We start from the raw sequence: 20088 nt of genomic DNA on the forward strand, positions 1-20088 counted from the left end.
AGCAGCTGAAGGAGCTGAATTCACCACCTGTCAGCTGCTCCCATCCACCAGCTGGGCGCATGCTTGCACTTGGCACAGGCAGCCCCATCAGGGGCGTAGCAATAGGGGTTTCAGAGGTTGCGAGCGCATTGGGGCCCTTGACCCTTTCTCAACTACAGTATTATTCTATTGTTCCTGTGCTCATAATAATCACTTATTTAGATACTTTGAATAGTGGTAATCATTAACAAACTGTTCCCCACCCCCCTTCTTGCACCTCTGAGACTGTAGTTGCCATTGGCAGGTTTTGGTGCGCCATATCAATTGTTATGTATAGAGTGCTTGGGGGGCCCCTTTGTGAAACTTGCATCGGGGCCCACAGCTCCTTAGCTACGCCACTTTGCCCCATATAGTTGCATCTAACCATGGCGGTTGCTGTGTTCAGATGCAACATGAGACTTTTTTTGCCACCAAATAAAACCGCTGAGTGAACGTGACATGTAATTGCAGCCGAACGGCGCTTGTTTCCGACAGTTGGTGTCTGAACTGCTCGACAAATGAGCAGTCCAGCGGTCTGTGGAAAAGAGTGCCGTAGTATTGGATGCTGTGGTTATATGGATAGGGCTGTGTAAAATTTCTTGGGCCTTGCTGTAGTGCATGGAATCTTTTATTGTGGTTGGCTGCACATTCCAATCAGTATGTGCTGACTGGGACTAAACTTTCCTTCATTACATTTTATCTCTGTCACATTCTACCTATGCAAATAACACTTTCTCTATTTTACTAATGCACATTATAATCTCTCCTTGCTGAACAGTGGTGAAGAAAGTCTCATTCACATTGCCAGTCATCTGGTTTCATCTTCATTCTAAACATGCATTGCTAATAATTCTAATATTTTGACATTTGCCTAAATATATTAGACCTTATGGAGGATGCATTTCATACTATTTTCATAAGACAATTTCCCAGTACAACAGGTGACTGTACTCTCTTCAACCTCATTTCCCCTCCTTAAAGAGACACTGTAGCGACTAGACAAATAACCTTTATATTGCGCTTTTCTCCTGGCAGAGACTCAAAGCGCCAGAGCTGCAGCCGCTAGGGCACGCTCAGTAGGCAGTAGCAGCGTTACAGAGTCTAGCCCAAGGTCTTCTTACTGAATAGGTGCTGACTTGCTGAACAGGTAGAGCCGAGATTCGAATCCTGATGACATATAGTAGAATGCAGTAAATTATTCAGGAGATTCACTTTTACAGTAATTATCCTGGTTTCAGCATCAGAAACACTTCCTATATCTATATATTGCTGTATGTAGCCTCACTGCTTCCAGTGATACTTGGCCTAGACTGATTGGATAGGCGTAATTCTCCCCCAGAGCATTCTGGGACGAACACTTTCATTCCAGCGCAGGAGACTTGGGCGCAGCAGCGACTAACTTCAGCGCTGTCAGAAGACGGAGCTGAAGTTACTTATAAAACACTATAATTCGGTCTCCAGCAATTGCTGGAAGCCGCATTGTTTCATTACCCACCATCCATGACGGCCTGGAGGGGGAATAGTATTTAACCTCTTGACGACCAGCTAACGCCGATTGGCGTAAACTGGTCGTCTGCAAGTTTCCATGGAAACGGCCGCTCGTTCGAGCGGCCTTTCCATGTCCATTCACGGAGGCTGTCTCCGTGAACAGCCGGAGAGCCGCCGATCGCGGCTCTCCGGCAAAATGTAAACACGCGGGGAAGAAATCCCCGCTGTTTACATCATACGGCGCTGCTGCGCAGCAGCGCCGTAAGCCAGATCGGCGATCCCCGGCCTCTGATTGGCCGGGGATCGCCGGCATATGATAGGCTGAAGCCTATCCTTCAATGCGCAGGACGGATAACCGTCCTGCGCAGGCCATGGAGGGAGAGGGAGGGACGGGAAGCCAGGGAGCGCCGAAAACGCTGCGGAGGGGGGCTTTGAAGAGCCCCCCCCCCCGGAAAGCGCAGAGAGCCGGCGGCGATCAGACCCCCCCAGCAGGACATCCCCCTAGTGGGGAAAAAAGGGGGTAAGTCTGATCGCCCTGGCTAAAACCTGATCTGTGCTGCGGGCTGGAGAGCCTACGCAGCACAGATCAGCCAGAAAGCCACTGGTCGGCAAGTGGTTAACGTGGATGGGAATTTGTGCAGGAGCAGGATCAGCCATACCGGCTGTATCCTGCGCTGATTCCTCTCGTACGCTTCTGGGAGACCAGGTATATTTTCTACTGGCTTTAGAATTAACACTAAACAAACATTCCTCGTAGATCACCTGACAGAACTGAAGATGTTGCCTCCTGTGATAAATTTCAGAATGTAAGATTTTATAGTGGGCAAACACTGACTAAATTATTTATAAATGCATATTGTAAACAAAAATGTCTCGTTTGAACCGAAAGTATTAAGCAAAAGCTGTCATACTTACATACATACGCTCCCGTTGACTTACATTAAAATCGAGATCCTGATAAAATCACGCAATTTTACCATGATTTGATTGTAAGTCAGTGGGAGAGTTTTTTTAAAAAGGTATGGAAACCAAAAAGCGCTCAGAAAAGCGCTTCTAGTGTGTCTGCGCCCTGAAACTTCTCAATAAATGGGGATAGTTTTAGGGTTTGTTGCGTTTATACTATCACATACTGGTTTACACTACCTGATGTAGAGCTATTTCATTGTGTTGGCATGAGTTTCAAATTAAATCTTGATTTTACATTTCTTCTACAATAATGACAGTTTTCTGAACGCATTTGTTAATCTGTTCTCAGTGAAAACAGCCTTGTGTGAGGGTGGAGTACCACAGAGACCTGTTGTGTTTGTCACTCGGGCAAGCCTGGTGAAGGACATCCAGGAATGCTTGTATAGCTTGAGCTCTGATGCTGGTTGGGTGACGGTGCATGGAATGGCAGGCTGCGGCAAATCAGTACTGGCAGCAGAAGCACTCAGGGACCATCGTCTTTTACAAGGTACTGTCACAATACACTGGATCACATCTGTTATTATTTTACTTACCTTTATTTTTCTTTAAAATCTAATAATATGCTACTCTTAATGCTTATACGGTTAATATGTTACATTGTAACTGGCTATTATTCAGCTCAACTGAAGTACAGCAGAGTGCCATGTTGTAAGTACAATGATAGAATGTATAGCTGGAACAGGTGGTTCAGCTCTGCCCACTTAAAATTGTGAAGGTTTGAAGGAAACTGTGTGAATACTTTCTAAGAATCACGTCCCTTATCATCGGTTTGAGTGGTGGCAGATGCAAGAGTCTCTCTATACCTTAGTGACTCTTCATAGATCAAGATCAAAAATCACCATTTATTTATCTTATGCCTAGCCTGTTAATCATATAGGCGTACAAAACACAGTCAGATCCCCAACCACCAAGCAGGAAAAAATGGAACCCGAGCGGCCAAGGAAACAAGGGCGCCACCATTTGTGGCAATGATAAAATTCACGATTAGCGGGAATATGAGGAAATGTGGGGGCCCGGAGTCATCCAATAAAATAACGGGTGCTGGAGCTGCTCGCTATGTATTTGCGCCTGCTATTTACTGCCGCCAGTTGCATAGCGAGTAGCAGGTGGGGGTTAAAGGTTAGGCATCACAAGGGGGGGGGGGGGTTAAGGGTTAGACATCAGTAGAGGAAGGTTTAAGAGGCGTAGAAACAAACAGAAGGGAGGGGTTAAGCATCGGTAGAGGGAGGGTTAAGGGTTAGGAACCACCGGGGAGGGGGTTAAGGTTAGGCATTGGTAAAGAGAGGGTTCTGTGTGAGAGTAGGGTCTTGGTAAAATATTGGTAAACATAACTATCGTGTTACGTGGAGCAAAGCAAAGTGTGTAACGCAAAGTTTAGCTGAGAAAAGCATATAAACCGTATCTGTCTTTCTGAACATACCGTAAGTGACCTGACACAGGATGTGGAGCTAAAGTACATGAGTAAACATGCTGTTACATGCAGTTACTCAAAACCATTTTAGTGGCTGTTTTTTAGGCTTGATTCACAGTGGTTCGCATTCTGACATTGAACTGCAGTGGAGACTGGACATAGACTTTAATACAAAGCCTGCATGCAGCAAGTTAAAAAAACATGATCTGTTACAACACAGTACTGTGAACAGTTCCATAGAATTGTATAGGCAGTGAGTTGTCACGCAGAACTTAGCACTGTGAACTAGGCCTTAAAAACCTTTGCTGCAGAAACACATTGCTGAGCACCTGCAGGGTAGCCTGTCCTGTTCTATGGAGAGGAAAGGATGTGCAGGAGATGCCACACGGCAGGGACCAACAATATTACCGTAGGTGTCGTTCATGATAGAGTGGTGACAATGACATCTTAAGACACCTGTGCCAGCCCTAGATTTTCTGTTGAGGTCATCATTTCTATTGCCCTATAATACATGCGTAGCTCCTTGCTTTGGGAAATAAGACCACAAGGGAATAGAAAGTGTCTAACAGCGGACATGCAGAAGCAATACCATTGATACCCATAGTATTACAGCTATCAATGGAACAGCATTATTACTTTGGATTTATATAATCCTAGCATCTTCCATGGTGCTATACATTACTTGTGTCACTAGCGAGATGGAGGCTGTAATATAGAGTCACGCAGGATATTTCCCTCTTGCTTTGTGTTACTGCGTGGGGAATCACCTCTGTGCCATTTACCTACAGGAAAATTCCACCAAAAAGAAGCAAAGCTCCAACAATGGTACAAGTAACTACAGGACATTTATAAGCAATACAAGTCAGTTTTGTTCTACATGGGTGGTAATTCATGATGGGCTGCACTAGTGACTGGCATACAGGCGGTCCCTTACTTACAAACAGGTTCTGTTCCAGGAGCTTGTAAATGGAGTCCTATGTCAAAGGACAACTATCAAAAAAAATGTTAACGTTTAAAAGACCTATTAGATGTACATTTCTCCCAGAGTAAAATGCACTACAGTATATATATTTTTTTCTTTGTCACAGTAGATAGTGAAAATCTGACATATCTGTAAAGTTTTGGACAAGTCCATCTACTCCATGGGGGATTACTAGTTATTTCCATAATTACAAAAGCATTTACTGAGCTGCAGTTGCTCAGTCTAACTGCCAAAATAGTGTACAGGTTGGCTGGCATCTCTGTATAGATCATTTACAGAGACTGCTTTCATAAAGAATAAGGGTAATGCTGATAAACTCCCATGAAGAGATGGACTAATCCAACATTTGTCAGATCTGTTATCTTTTTGACAGCTATTGTAAGTGGCAGCAACATAGGAAAAAATAATTTATAGTGTATTTACTCTGGGAGAAATGTACATTTTTGATGTATTTAAATGTTACAATTTTTCATGATCGTGGTCCTTTAAATGGAGTGCAACGTGTAAAAATGATTTACTGGTGCTCAACTAAATTTGGACATATAGCATAAACATTTTTTTTTAATTGTTTTCAGTGTGCTTATAAAGTGTTTTAAACTACTTATATCAGTCTATATAATAGTGTAAAAATTCACAACAGTGTGTAATAAAAAAGCAGTATTGTATATTATGTACATGAAGACAACTTTGTATGTCTGAAACGTTGTCACTCAAGTAATTTGTAAGTAGGGGACTGTCTGTATTATATAAATTGTATCATAGTGTTACTCCTTCTAGTACAGGGAGAGTCTGTATTCATCACTTATTTCTGGTTCATCCTCTTGCCTTCTGACAGACTACTTCCCTGGAGGCGTGCACTGGGTATCTATTGGGAAACAGGATAAGGCAGGACTGCTGATGAAGCTCCAGAATCTTTGTAGCCGTCTGGATCAGGACTGCAAGTATTCCCAGAGACCGCCTCTCAATATTGAGGAAGCTCGAGACCGCCTAAGAATGCTTATGATTCGTTCTTATCCAAGGTGCGCAAAACTCTCTGAACAAGCAATACCTTTCATGGTGTGCCTTGTGGGAAGAATTAAATATTAGCTGTTCCTGTTCAGTCAAACTCTGATTATTTACATGTATATATTTTGCAGAAGTCTTTTAGTTTTGGATGATGTTTGGGATTCCTGGGTGCTGAAGGCATTTGACATCCAGTGCCGCATCCTCATCACAAGCAGGGACAGAAGTGTGACAGATGCAGTGTCTGGTGTGTATCCTTATTTCAAGAGACACTGAAGCAAAAAAAAAAAGTATGATATTATGATTTGTATGTGTAGCACAGCTAAGAAATAAAACATTAAGATCAGATACAGCAGTGTAATTGTTTCCAGTACAGGAAGAGTTAAGAAACTCCAGTTGTTATCTTTCAAAGTCGTGGAGAGGGCTGTCTTCTGACTTTTATTATCTCAACTGTAAGTGAACAGTTTTCTTTTTATCTGCCAGAGGAGAGGTCATTAGTTCACAGACTGTTCTGAAAGAATCATTTTGAATGCTGAGTGTTGTGTAATCTGCACATATTATAGAATGATGCAATGTTAGAAAAAACACTATATACCTGAAAATAAAAATATGAGAATATTTTCTTTGCTGCTAATCTTCTAGTAATTATTCATAGTACACAACCAATTCATTATATCATTTTTTTTTTTTTCACTTCAGTGTCTCTTTCACATCTCCGTTATTCTCATGGTGATGGCATTTTTAAGTGTAAGGCTTGGTTCACATTGGCATTTTTAGCCAAACTGATCCATTAAAGCGCATCTGGTCTCCGCTTCACTGGATCCATATTGCTTGGTCCACACTGGCAAACTGATCCATGAAAACTGATCTGATCACCAGTCGATCCGATCCATTTTCAGTTCGTTGCCACTCAGGTCTACTGAGCGGGCGGGTGAGGGGAGAGAGGGAGGGTTTCTTCCCCAGGCTTCTGTCTCTTCCCCTTGCGTCACGTGACTACCAGGAAGCGTGGTAGTCACATGACGCGATGTGAGATGCAAGAGGAAGAGACGGAAGCCTGGGTAAGAACGCCTCCCTCTCTATCTCTCCCTCACCTGCCCACTCAAGAGTCTAGCGTCCCCGGTACCCACATCCCCCTTCACCCCCCGCGGATTTTGCCCCTTAATGGTCCGTTTCTTCACACTACTTCCGTTCTCCCATGCCTCCAATGCAGCACTAAAACTTCCGTTTCCGGTCCGTTGGGCTCAGCAGTTGGGAGAAATTGGTGCTGCAGCAAACTTGCGGTCCGTTCAGCGGATCATGCCAAACGGATCTGTTTGGATGGATGTGAACAGATCCATAGGTTAACATTGGATCCATTTGTTTGTGCAGTATACGGCCCGTTCCGATCCGTGAACGGACTGTTTTTTTTTTTTTTTGTTTTTTTTTTTAATGCAGGTGTGAACCTGAGCCTAATACAGTATATCAGATACACAGTAATATGTGTAATGCATGGTAGCTCCATGCTATTTCTCATCGAATCTCTAATTTCCAAAAGGTCGGTCTGATTTTTGATCGTTTTTCTGATCCATTTGTCAATCACTTCTGGTCAAAATCATTAAAATGATCGGAAATCAGATCAGACCTGTTGGAAATTATTGATTCGACTTGTTGACCTGATGGGAATTTGCATGGTGTGTACCAAGCATTCTATAGCAATGCAGCGTCTGAGGTGTTTCCAGGGGTGTAGTAAGAATCCCAGGAGATCTGGGTTACCTCTGGTCACCAATGGCGAAGGTATTCTGTGGCATGCAACACAGCAAATACGGACATGGTGATGACAGATTTCAGGGATGGCCAAATTAAGTATATAAATCTAGCAGAGTAGTAAGTGGTGCCCTCGCCCTTCCCCAGCAAACGTTGTAATGAAGCCTCTCCCCTTGAACTACCATACAAACAGCCATAATAAAATACAGAAATTTAGTTTTCCACAAATGCCACTTCTAGAATAATCTACTATAATTATGTAGACATACCCCGCAGTAAAATAATTAGGCAATATACACCCACAAACATAATTAGACACCGTATCCCTCTGAGCAAACAATATTAAGCAGTTTGTACCCCCAAACAACATAGGCAGCAACCAATGTAAAAATGTTAAATGTAACATTCTTCGGCAACACATATGTCTTGGATAACATTACTAGGCAGCATGTTGTACTCGTACAGTATAATATAATTTTCTGGAGTGGCCCATAAATAACATATTTAGGCAGTGTACAGCCCCAATGAGCAATATATCTGATGTTATGTGTATGTGATATAGTAGTGAGTTGTCAATCTTTACCTCAAATCCCTATTGTTTTTTTTTTTGTTTTTGTTTTTTTTTGATGATGGTATTCTATGCAATAATAGAATTCAATAATAATTTGTGTAAGTGTATTATATATGATCGAGTAATGCAGTCTTATAGATATATAAAATATAAATTATTCCCCTTGGAAATGTGTCCGGAGGCGTTCAGTGCTTCTGCTAGCACATGCATTCATCTGTTGACTAAAAACACATATTCTCTTTTCCCAAATTCTTATAATTTCACTAGAATATTTCTCTGACTTGTGTACAATATGTTTTATGCCCAGGAAAGAAGCTCTTTGTCCAAGTAGACAGTGAACTTGAGCGCAAGAAGGGCTTGGAAATCCTTTCTCTTTACGTAGATAAGAGTGTGAATGAACTGCCAGATGAAGCACATCAAATCATAAAAGAGTCAAAGGGTAAGCCATGCTGTGTTTATGCCTCTGGTGGAGGTGCATGATAATGCAATGCTCTGTATTACAGCGGATAGGTAGTGGAGGCCATGCTGTGTGTATGCCTGCCTCTGGTGGAGGTGCATGGCAGAATACCCCGCTACTTATGCCCTATAATACAGCACAAATAGCCTGAGCCACCCCCCGAGAGTGACATGCAACGCAGAGCCGCGTGGCTCTGCGTTGCAATGGAAATGAGCCCTAAGTTGTAGTTAGTCGCTCATCTAGTGACAAAGTTTTCATTTGTTTTGTTACCTTTTCTGTAAATATTGTAAATAGCCTGAACAGCACAAATAAAGCACTGGTGCTGCTGAAACACAATGATTTGTCACCAGACTTGCTATGCAATGTACCATTCCTATTCATTATACTGAATGGGAGTAAACACTTGGAGGGTTTGGAACAGCACCCATAAAAGGAGAGAGCGGCGTGCCCAGGCTTGCAGCGTTCCACACCACCGGAGCTGTCAGATAGAGAATTCCACTGGAGCAGGCACCACCAATGTAGATTATAGTCTCTTTATTGTTCACATTAGTTTAAAAGTAGCAATACGACGACAGACCGCGGTTTCGAGCTTCCATGCTCTTTGTCAAGTTGTCTGCAATAAATACATCTGCATTTCATCACACAATATATAGAACAAATAAACCAATCAGTGATCAGTGTTTCAAACTATCCAATCGCAGAGCACCTGTGAGGAGGACCTGATGGGGAACTGTGCTAAAGCACCCAATACCCCACCCCTTAGGTAAAAACACTCCCACAATTCTCATAAATCCAAATTAAAATAGTTCTTCTTATCCCCAAATTATGTACAAACTGTTGCCATACACCACCGCTCTCACCTGGCTGTATACACAGGGCCTCTGCTTCTAATTCAAAGCCGCACGGACATAGAATCCGTAAGCCGCTGCCAGCCAATAAGCTCCCGCAGCCGTCAGCCATTATACTGAATGGGTTCGCGGAAGCAATTGCCCCGAAATGCAGACAACCATGCGATGCAGTAGTGAATCGCAGAGCATGTATGGAAACAGCAGACAGTGTAATATCTGCACTGTGCTGTCCCTGCGATCGCGTTTCCATAAGCGCACCTGAAGGCGCACTATATGGAAACGAGCCCTTAGGCCCCTTCCCCAAATTTTTGTTTTCTTTAACCACTTAAGGACTGCAGTCATAAAACCCCTTAAGGACCAGAGCCTTTTTTTCCATTCAGACCACTGCAGCTTTCACGGTTTATTGCTCGGTCATACAACCTACCACCTAAATGAATTTTACCTCCTTTTCTTGTCACTAATACAGCTTTCTTTTGGTGCTATGTGCTTGCTGCTGTGATTTTTACTTTTTATTATATTCATCAAAAAGACATGAATTTTGTCCAAAAAATGACTTTTTGAATTTTCTGTGCTGACATTTTTCAAATAAAGTAAAATTTCCTATACATTTGAGCGCGAAAGTTATTCTGCTACATGTCTTTGATAAAAAAAAAACCATTCAGTGTATATTTATTGGATTGGGTAAAAGTTATAGCGTTTACAACCTATGGTGCAAAAAAGTGAATTTTCACATTTTAAAGCATCTCTGCCTTTTCTAACCACCTGTCATGTTTCATGAGGTGCTAAAATTCTAGGATAGTATAAATACCCCCCAAATGACCCCATTTTGGAAAGAAGACATCTCAAAGTATTCACTGAGAGGCATGGTGAGTTCATAGAAGATTTTATTTTTTGTCACAAGTTAGCGGAAAATGACACTTTGTGACAAAAAAAAGGAAAAAAAAAGTTTCCATTTCTTCTAACTTGCGACAAAAAAAAATGAAATCTGCCACGGACTCACTATGCCCCTCTCTGAATACCTTGAAATGTCTACTTTCCAAAATGGGGTCATTTGTGGGGTGTGTTTAATGTCCTGGCATTTTGGGGGGTGCTAAATTGTAAGCACCCCTGTAAAGCCTAAAGGTGCTCATTGGACTTAGGGCCCCTTAGCGCAGTTAGGCTGCAAAAAAGTGCCACACATGTAGTATCGCCGTACTCAGGAGAAGTAGTATAATGTGTTTTGGGGTGTATTTTTACACATACCCATGCTGGGTGGGAGAAATATCTCTGTAAATGACAATTTTTTAATTTTTTTTTACACACAATTGGGGAGTATGGGGAGTTCATAGAAGATTTTTTTTGTCACAAGTTAGCGGAAATTGATTTTAATTGTTTTTTTTCACAAAGTGTCATTTTCCGCTAACTTGTGACAAAAAATAAAATCTTCTATGAACTCACCATACTCCTAACGGAATACCTTGGGGTGTCTTCTTTATAAAATGGGGTCACTTGTGGGGTTCCTATACTGCCCTGGGATTTTAGGGGCACTAAACCGTGAGGAGTAGTCTTGAAACCAAATGTCGCAAAATGACCTGTGAAATCTTAAAGGTACTCATTGGACTTTGGGCCCCTTAGCACAGTTAGGGTGCAAAAAAGTGCCACACATGAGGTATCGCCGTACTCAGGAGAAGTAGTATAATTTGTTTTGCGGTATATTTTTACACATACCCATGCTGGGTTGGAGAAATAGCTCTGTAAATAAGAATGTTTTGATTTTTTTACACATAATTGTCCACTTACAGAGATATTTCTCCCACCCAGCATGGGTATGTGTAAAAATACACCCCAAAACACATTATACTACTTCTCCTGAGTATGGCAATACCGCATGTGTGACACTTTTTTAGCAGCCTAGTGGCGCAAAGGGGCCCAAAGTCCAATGAGCACCTTTAGGCTTTACAGGGGTGCTCACAATCTAGCACCCCCCCCACATGCCAGGACCGTGAACAAACCCCACAAATGACCCCATTTTGGAAAGAAGACACCCCAAGGTATTCCATGAGGGGCATGGTGAGTTCATAGAAAATTTTATTTTTTTGTCATAAGTGAGCGGAAAATGACATTTTGTGAAAAAAAACATACAACAATTTCTGCTAACTTGTGACAAAAAATAAAATATTCTATGAACTCACCATGCACCTCTCGGAATACTTTGGGGTGTCCTCTTTCCAAAATGGCATCATTCGTGGGGTCTGTCCTGGCATTTTAGGGTCTCTGCAATCATTACATGTATGGCCAGTATTAGGAGTTTCTGCTATACTTCTTATATTGGGTATACGGGTAATGCACTCTGGGCTGAAAGGAAAAATGACAGTCAATGAATCAATCAATCAATCAATCAATGTGGATGAAAAAATATCTGCCAAAAAAATGTGGAAAAAAAAAAGAGGGGAAGGAGTCTGCCAGGACATAGGAGCTGCCACCCAAAAACGTCCTCCCACTCAGCTCGTATGCCCTGGCAAAGCCGATTTATCCATTCACACCGATCGATGTGGATGAACAAATCATTGCCAGAGTTCTTTTTTGATACAAAGTGCTTGCCAAAGCATAGGAGCTCCAACACCGCCCCTCAGCTCATATGCCTCGGCAAACGTATCTTTTTTTTTTTTTTTTTTTTTTTACTGCGGAGGAGAAATCTCGTCCTGCAGCGCTGCATGCACCAACTTGTGTGTAATCTAACAGACACACAATGCTTCTGTCAGGATGCACCATCAGTGCTGCAGCTGGTTGGTTGGTTGGTCGGTCGGTCGGTTCACCTGGAAGGGTAAAGGATGGAAAAAAAGAGAGAAAAACACACACGAAAAAACAAGCAAGCAGCAAAGCAATAACTTCATTAACATCAACTTTTATAAACTTTAATGAACATTTTTAACCCAAACATTAACATTGGGAACCAAACATTAACTTTTTTGCTTACCTGTTTTTTTTTTTTCTTACCTTTCTGAGGACAAACCTCTCATCCCCCATGGGACAATGTGCAAATTGCAAATCGCACAGAGATGTGGCGAAGTACATTATGCACTTTGTCCCAAGTGAAAGGAGAGGTTTCTGGCAGCACTGTGTATTCGGGTCTCTGGAAACCTGTCTGGGTTCACACTGCATATTGGCGTATCCGGTGGGTCGCGCGCACCGCATCGCCCCAAACAGACCTTCAGGGAATACCGCTAGAGTAGCATTCGACAGTAATCGCATTCGTCCTAGTGTGTAACTGCGTCGCCATAGACTAACATGACTTCCTGGCCGACCCAAATTGCCGCAGAAGCCACGCAGTAACGTAGGCAGGCACTAGCGTTAAGTCGAGCACTTCCGGCGTAGGGGGGGACCGCAAAGTGTGACTTTCGCTAGGCAATTTTCCCTAACGCATCACGCCAGTGTGAAATAGCACAGAGACCCTTGTGTGCCTACTGCTATGTCTGGAGTTCCCTACTCTCTAAAAGTGTATCTGCTCATGATACCTCTGGAAACACTCCCCTAGGCATAGGCCAGGCTGGTCAGGACACATGGGAGGTAAACAGGTGTCACGCCTTGTTCCAGCCCTGCTGCAGACACGACAACGTTTTCTTGTGGTGCGTTGATTTGGGGCACTCGGAATGGGAAAGGCATAGTGCCTTTCATGCAGCCGGCTAACTGCATTTTGGGGTTGGGCCACGGCACCTCCTGGATACAGGAGTTCCATAACGATGTCTTCCCGGAATTTAAGGAACGCTCCAGTTCTCCCAGCCTTACTGTAGAGAACAAAGCTGTTGTAAATACCCAATTGAATTAGATAAACAGACACTTTTTTATACCAGCGTCTGATTTTGCGGGAAACTAAATAGGGCCCTAACATCTGGTCATTGAAGTCCACCCCTCCCATGTAAGCATTATAGTCGTGGACGGCGAGGGGTTTTTCAATGCCCTCAGTTGCCCGTTGAATTTGGACTGTCATGTCTGTGTGAATGGTGGACAGAAGGTAAACGTCCCCCTTGTCCTTCCATTTCACCGCGAGCAGGTCATCTGTACACAAGGCAGCCCTCTCCCCCCCCGTGCAAGCCGGGTACTAACGAGCCGTTGGGGGAAGCCCCGGCGACTAGGCCGCATGGTGCCACAGCAGCGGATCCCTTCTATCTTTAAATGCTGATAGAGGGCCACACTTGTGTAGAAGTTGTCCACATAAAGACCCCTCCTGGAACAAAGGTGACACCAAGTCCCACACAATCTTGCCACTGCTCCCCAGGTAGTCAGGGCATCCGACCGGCTCCAATTTTGAGTCTTTTCCCTCATAGACCCTAAAACCATAAGTATAGCCTGTGGCCCTTTCACAGAGCTTATACAGTTTCACCCCATACCGGGCGCGCTTGCTTGGGATGTACTGTTTGATGCCAAGGCGCCCGGTAAAATGTATGAGGGACTCGTCTACACAGATGTGCTGTTCAGGGGTATAAGCATCTGCAAATTTTAATGACATGTGGTCTATGAGGGGCCGAATTTTGTGGAGCCGGTCATAAGCATGGTGGTCACTTCGATGGCAGGTTGTGTTGTCATTGAAGTGCAGGAAGCGCAGGATCATCTCAAATCGTGTCCTGGACATGACAGCAGAGAACATGGGCAGGTGATATATTGGGCGCGTAGACCAATAATTTAAGTAATAAATATTCTAACAATATTACACTATATATTTGCTTTTGTCTCTTTTAATATATACCTTCCCTGAGGGCTGTCCACACAAAGGCAATTGGGAACGTTTGGATCGATTCATATGAAGGCAATGTGTGAGAAAACTCCCCAGAGAACCGTCTGAGCGCTGACACTTTTTGAACTTCTACTGCGTAGACCAATAAGACCGCAATACATTCAATTTGACTAGACCCATGTTAAGGAGAAGGCCCAAAAAAGTTTTAAGTTCGGAAACTTAGAGTGGTTTCCACCGGTTAGCTTGGGCATAGTACTTATCCGGGTTGTCGGTGATGTATTGTGTGGCATAACGGTTGGTCTCAGCCACAATTAAGTCGTAGAGATCCTCGGTGAAGAACAGATCAAAAAAGTCTAGGGCCGTTCCTAGATTATCTGTCTCCACCTGGACTCCAGACTGGGCGGTGAAAGGGGGCAGTACCGGTGCGGCGGAAGCAGGGGATTGCCAATTGGGATTTGCCAGCACCTCTGGAAGACTATGGGTAGTACGGGCCCGTTTTCTTGGTGGCTGCAACTCGGGTCTTAATGCACGTGCCACCGAACCAGTTTCAACTTCCCTTCTGGTGCTCACCACTTCACAAGGGTCTACGGAAGTACTGGTGCTAGGCCCAGGAGATGCTGCGCTGCTGGTGTATGCCTCACCATGAAACCTCAGACCAGCGCTAGCACCACTCTGCTGCCCTTGAGGCAGATCCTGCGCCACCTGCAGTCCAGTGACATAGGGTGTGGTACGCCTGGCTCTAGCCGGGACCTCAACCTCGTTATCGCTATAGGTCAGCGAGCCACTGCTGTCCACAGGTTCGTACTCTGACCCAGAAGATTCGTCGGATGAGACGTCCCAATCGTCCTCATCCAACTGGGCCATGTACCTGAGAACCTCATCATCAGAATACCCCTTTCTTGCCATGGTGGGCTGCTAAATTTAGGGGGTATTCCTCTGAAACTACCCAGGAAAAAGAGCACCTACCTAGCAAAAGGGAGCAGAAAGCTGTGGTCACTGAGTTTTGAAAAAAAAATCAAAACTGATCTTTACAGTGCCACAGCTGTGTTTTTTGCAGTGATCAGAAAAAAAAATTCTGTCACTGCGGTGGGGCGGGGGAAAGATCAGGCCTGATCGGCAAACACTGCGTTTTTAGTGGATCCTAGTGACCCCAATATAGATCTGTGTGCGATCAGTGATGATCACTTACAGATACTATATAGTACCAATGCTGATTAGCGACAGTGATGAGACTAATCAGCGACTAATTAGTGACTGTGGTGCGGTGGGCTGAGCGCTAACTGACACTAACACAGGGGCCTAGCTAACTGGCCTAGCTGTTAACACTAGTGATACTAAAAACACTGTTTTTAGATCACTAGGATAGTGACCCGGGGGGGGGGGGGGTGATCAGGGGGCAATCAGACAGCAATGGGGGCAATCAGAAACAATCACAGACAATCAGAGGGCAATCAAGGCAATTACAACACAATTAGAGCCAATAAGAGTGATTAGAGGGCAATCACAGCCAATCAGCGCAATCAAAGCCAATCATGGGGCAATCGAAGCCAATCACGGGACAATCGAAAACCAATCACGGGACAATCGAAAACCAATCACGGGACAATCGAAAACCAATCACGGGACAATCGAAAACCAATCACGGGACAATCGAAACCAATCACGGGACAATCGAAACCAATCACGGGACAATCGAAGCCAATCACGGGACAATCGAAGCCAATCACGGGACAATCGAAGCCAATCACGGGACAATCGAAGCCAATCACGGGACAATCGAAGCCAATCACGGGACAATCGAAGCCAATCACGGGACAATCGAAGCCAATCACGGGACAATCGAAGCCAATCACGGGACAATCGAAGCCAATCACGGGACAATCGAAGCCAATCACGGGACAATCGAAGCCAATCACGGGACAATCGAAGCCAATCACGGGACAATCGAAGCCAATCACGGGACAATCAAAAAAACAATCACGGGGCAATCAAAAAACAATCACGGGACATTAGATGTACACAATGGCAGGCGGGTGATCTAGGGCAGGCTGAAGTGATCAAAGGGAGATCTAAGGGCAGGGGGGAGGGTGATCAGGAGCCCGCAGTGACAGGTGGTGACGGGGTGATTGATAGGTGATCGGTAGGTAATTACAGGGGAGAATATACGCAAGCAATGCACTGGCGGGGGGGGGGTCTGTGGGCGATCTGAGGGTTCCGGTGGGTAATTGGGTGCCCGCAAGGGGCAGATTAGGGTCTAATCTGATGGGTAGCAGTGACAGGGGGTGACGGGGTGATTGATAGGTGATCAGAAGGTAATTACAGGGTAGAATATATGCAAGCAATGCACTGGCAAGTTGATCAGGGGGGTCTCAGGGCAATCTGAGGGGGTGGGCGGGTGATTGGGTGCCCAAAAGGGGCAGATTAGGGACTGATCTGATGGGTAGCAGTGACAGGTAGTGACAGGGGGTGATTGATGGGTGATTGATGGGTGATCAGTAGGTGTTTAGAGGAGAGAAAAGATGTAAACAATGCACTTGGTAGGTGTTATGAGGGTGGGCCTGTGGGCGATCTGAGCGTGTGGGTGGGTGATCAGATGCCCGCAAGGGGCAGGTTAGGGTCTAATCTGATGGGTGGCAGTGACAGGTGATGACAGGGGGTGATTGACAGGTGATTACAGGGGAGAATAGCTGTATACAGTATACGGGGGGGGGGGGGTCTGGGGAGGATCTGAGGGTGTGTGGGGGGGGGGTGCTCAGGCGCCTCCGGGGGGCAGTTTAGGACCTGATCTAAAAGATAGCGTTGACAGTTAGTTACAGGGGGTGATTGATAGGTGATTATGGGGGTGATTGGGTGCAAACAGTGCTGGCAGGGGGGGGGGGGGGTCTGATGGGTGCTGTGGGCGATCAGTGTGCAGGGGGGGCAGGATCAGTGTGTGTGTGGTGTCACTTACAGTGCTACCTTCCTCTCTGGTGGTCGATCGAGCGCTGTGACCACTGGGGAGGAGGCAGCGTGTATAACACGTTTTGATTACCTAACAAAGCGTATTATACACTTTCTATAGGCTAGTTTAAAACGTTGCAACCCGCCGGCGCTGCTGATTGGCCGGCAGGCGTCACATGTGGGCGGAGCCTAATGCCGGCGATGCGCGCGCGATCGCCCGCAATCCCCTCCCCCAGGACCCGACGCCATTCTGCGTTACGTGGTCCTGGGGCTGCCACTTTGCCGCCGCCAATATGAAGTAGGCGGTCGGCAAGTGGTTAAAGCACTTTCAGCAATGCACAGTGTATGCACAGTGTATGCAATATGCAAGGACATCAGAAGTGCATAGACTGCTATGTCTGTTTCCATGCGGTTGTACTTTTATGCGGTAATACAACACATAGTTGCATGCAATGTTATGCAAACAGTGCAATTCCATTCATTATAAATGGATAGAATCTGCAGAATCTGCACAGAAACGGAGAGCCACGCAAGTGCTGTGCTACCTGTGATGAAGGTAGTGCATAAGTGGGGAAGGGGCCTTAAAGAGACAGATTTTACAATGGGCAAACACTAACTAAATAATGACTAAAATTGCTTGCTTTTTTTTATTTATTTATTTATTTATTTTTGAAGTTATTTTCACTAAAGCTCTTCTTTAAAGTCTACCAGTATTGACAAAAGTTCCGCAATTGAGTACTTGCGTAAATAGAGGGAAGCCTCGGGATAATGCCGAAGTTTCCCCGCCCCTTCCACCCAGCCTTTCCAGTTCTGGGACCCCTCATAGCCCATCGAGCTTGGTCGCACTGCACAGGCACAGATGTCTTGCTCCTTCGTACTAGCATGCAGCCGAACGGGCTCAGCCATATCCACTGAGCAGCAGCTCTGTGCTACTGTGCAGCCATGAGCTATCCTGTGCACTGCGGCTGTAAGCTTCAGGGTCCCGGGAAAGCCTCTGTTGGATCCAGAGGCAGGATCTGGTATTTGGCACACAAAAAGTCACAGGTTTACACTTGAGATTCCTCTGTAATTGAAAGAAACCTACTGTTTCTTAAAAAAAAAATTGAAAATCTGTTAATGGCACAAAACTCTGATACCTTTTTTAGTTTTTCTGTCCACCACTGCCATGTGGTTCCCAGAGTAGGACCGCTTTGGACTGAATGAATTCGACTTTTATTCTCAGTTGAGCACCTTCCTGATAGAGAAAACCAAATCCTGAGTGGATTTGTTAAAATGGAAGTGCGGGACAGAGAAATCCAGGACATATCTAAATATTATTGATCATTTTCCTTCACACTCTCTCCCTGCAACTAATATAAGTAACTCCTCACATTTTCGTACTGAATATCCCTTAGAAGACTGAAGTAACCGGTTGAGATGAACATATACATGTCTGGGTATTTCTTTCACTTGATAAGAGCTAAAAAAGTTTTTTTATTAAGAGTGATGAAAGGTATTCTAGAACCTAGGTTCTTAACGTGTGGTACGCGGGGGGGGGGGGGGGGGGGGATTTGGGGGGGAGGGGGGGTGGTACTTCTGATAGTTTCACGGGGTACTCGGGTTAGCTATACTTAACCAGGGATAGCACATTTAGAGTTTTAGTAAATCGTGTTTAATCACCAAATTAGTATTTTAGCCAATTAAAAGTAATAGTAAATGTTTGGAAATTTAGAACCAATTATCATGTACTACAATTATATATTTGTCAAGGGGTACTTGTGATAATGTTTACTGTGCTATGGCGTTCTTGGTGAGTACAGTGTTTTAAAAGGGGTACATACCAAAAAATTGTTGAGAAACACTGTTCTAGAAAACACATAATCTTTCCAGGTGAAGCTACCTTATTATTTCTTTGGACATTTGTTTTTGTCGTTATCATATATTTTCACAGGTTCACCCCTTGTTGTATCTTTGATTGGCGCTCTTTTGCGGGAATTTCCCACTCGCTGGAATTTCTACCTCAAGCAGCTTCAGAGGAAGCAGTTTAAAAGAATAAGGAAATCCTCCTCCTATGATTATGAAGCACTTGATGAAGCCATGTCTATGAGCGTGGATAGGCTGAAAGATCGTCTCAAAGTATTCTACAATGATTTCTCTGTTATTGAGAAAGATGTGAAGGTGCCAACTCAGGTGTGTTGGACAACTGGATCCATTCATTGGTGTGTGTGTGTGTGTGTGTGTGTGTGTGTGTGTGTGTGTGTGTGTGTGTGTGTGTGTGTGTGTGTGTGTGTGTGTGTGTGTGTGTGTGTGTGTGTGTGTGTGTGTGTGTGTGTGTGTGTGTGTGTGTGTGTGTGTGTGTGTGTGTGTGTGTGTGTGTGTGTGTGTGTGTGTGTGTTAGAAGGTGAACATTTTACCCAGCTGAGCATCAATGTTTATGCTACAGAGTGCCAGGGGCTGTTATCTTGGCGCAAATGTAACAAAAATCGTAAAGTGTACCTAAAGTGATGTGACATGATAAGATGGACATGTATTTGTACAGTGTTAAGTATACAAATAACTAGGGTATGTTCCTTTTTTTATTTCTGGAAGGGTTAACATTCAGCTTTGCAAGTGACAGTTTTCTCTACATATGGGACCCAATCACTGTATAGTGCAGTGATGGCTAACCTTGGCACTCCAGCTGTGACAAAACTACAAATCCCATCATGCCTCTGCCTCCCCAAGTTATACTTAGAGCTGTCAAGAGTATTGCAATGCCTCATGAGACTTGTAGTTCCACCACAGCTGGAGTACCAAGGTTAGCCATCACTGGCATAGTGTAACCCACACTAATAAGAAGTTACAGCCATACAACTCTGAAAGATAGAAAAAAATCATAAACTGTATTGTAGCTCTCTGGGGCACAGAAAAATTGTAATTAAGCAGAGACAAAAGCATATATATACTTTTTAAAAAAAAAAGTTTTTAAACAT

At 44.3% G+C, this 20088-nt stretch overlaps 1 protein-coding gene across 6 annotated transcripts in view; it reads left to right on the plus strand.

Annotated features, from left to right (window-relative positions):
• APAF1 (apoptotic peptidase activating factor 1) overlaps positions 1-20088 on the plus strand; it is a 182981-nt gene that overhangs the window by 29183 nt on the left and 133710 nt on the right. For 4 of the 6 annotated variants that reach the window (XM_068276989.1, XM_068276987.1, XM_068276986.1 and 1 more), the window contains 5 exons: positions 2762-2959; positions 5701-5884; positions 6002-6114; positions 8489-8620; positions 19068-19306. In XM_068276989.1, the coding sequence (XP_068133090.1) occupies positions 2762-2959; positions 5701-5884; positions 6002-6114; positions 8489-8620; positions 19068-19306 (866 nt within the window). Of the gene's footprint in view, positions 1-2761; positions 2960-5156; positions 5244-5700; positions 5885-6001; positions 6115-8488; positions 8621-19067; positions 19307-20088 lie in introns of those variants that run through there. The other 2 variants (XM_068276991.1, XM_068276990.1) reach the window with 2 other exon arrangements.

Source organism: Hyperolius riggenbachi, chromosome 3 (assembly GCF_040937935.1).
Source record: "Hyperolius riggenbachi isolate aHypRig1 chromosome 3, aHypRig1.pri, whole genome shotgun sequence".
Classification (NCBI taxonomy): domain Eukaryota; kingdom Metazoa; phylum Chordata; class Amphibia; order Anura; family Hyperoliidae; genus Hyperolius; species Hyperolius riggenbachi.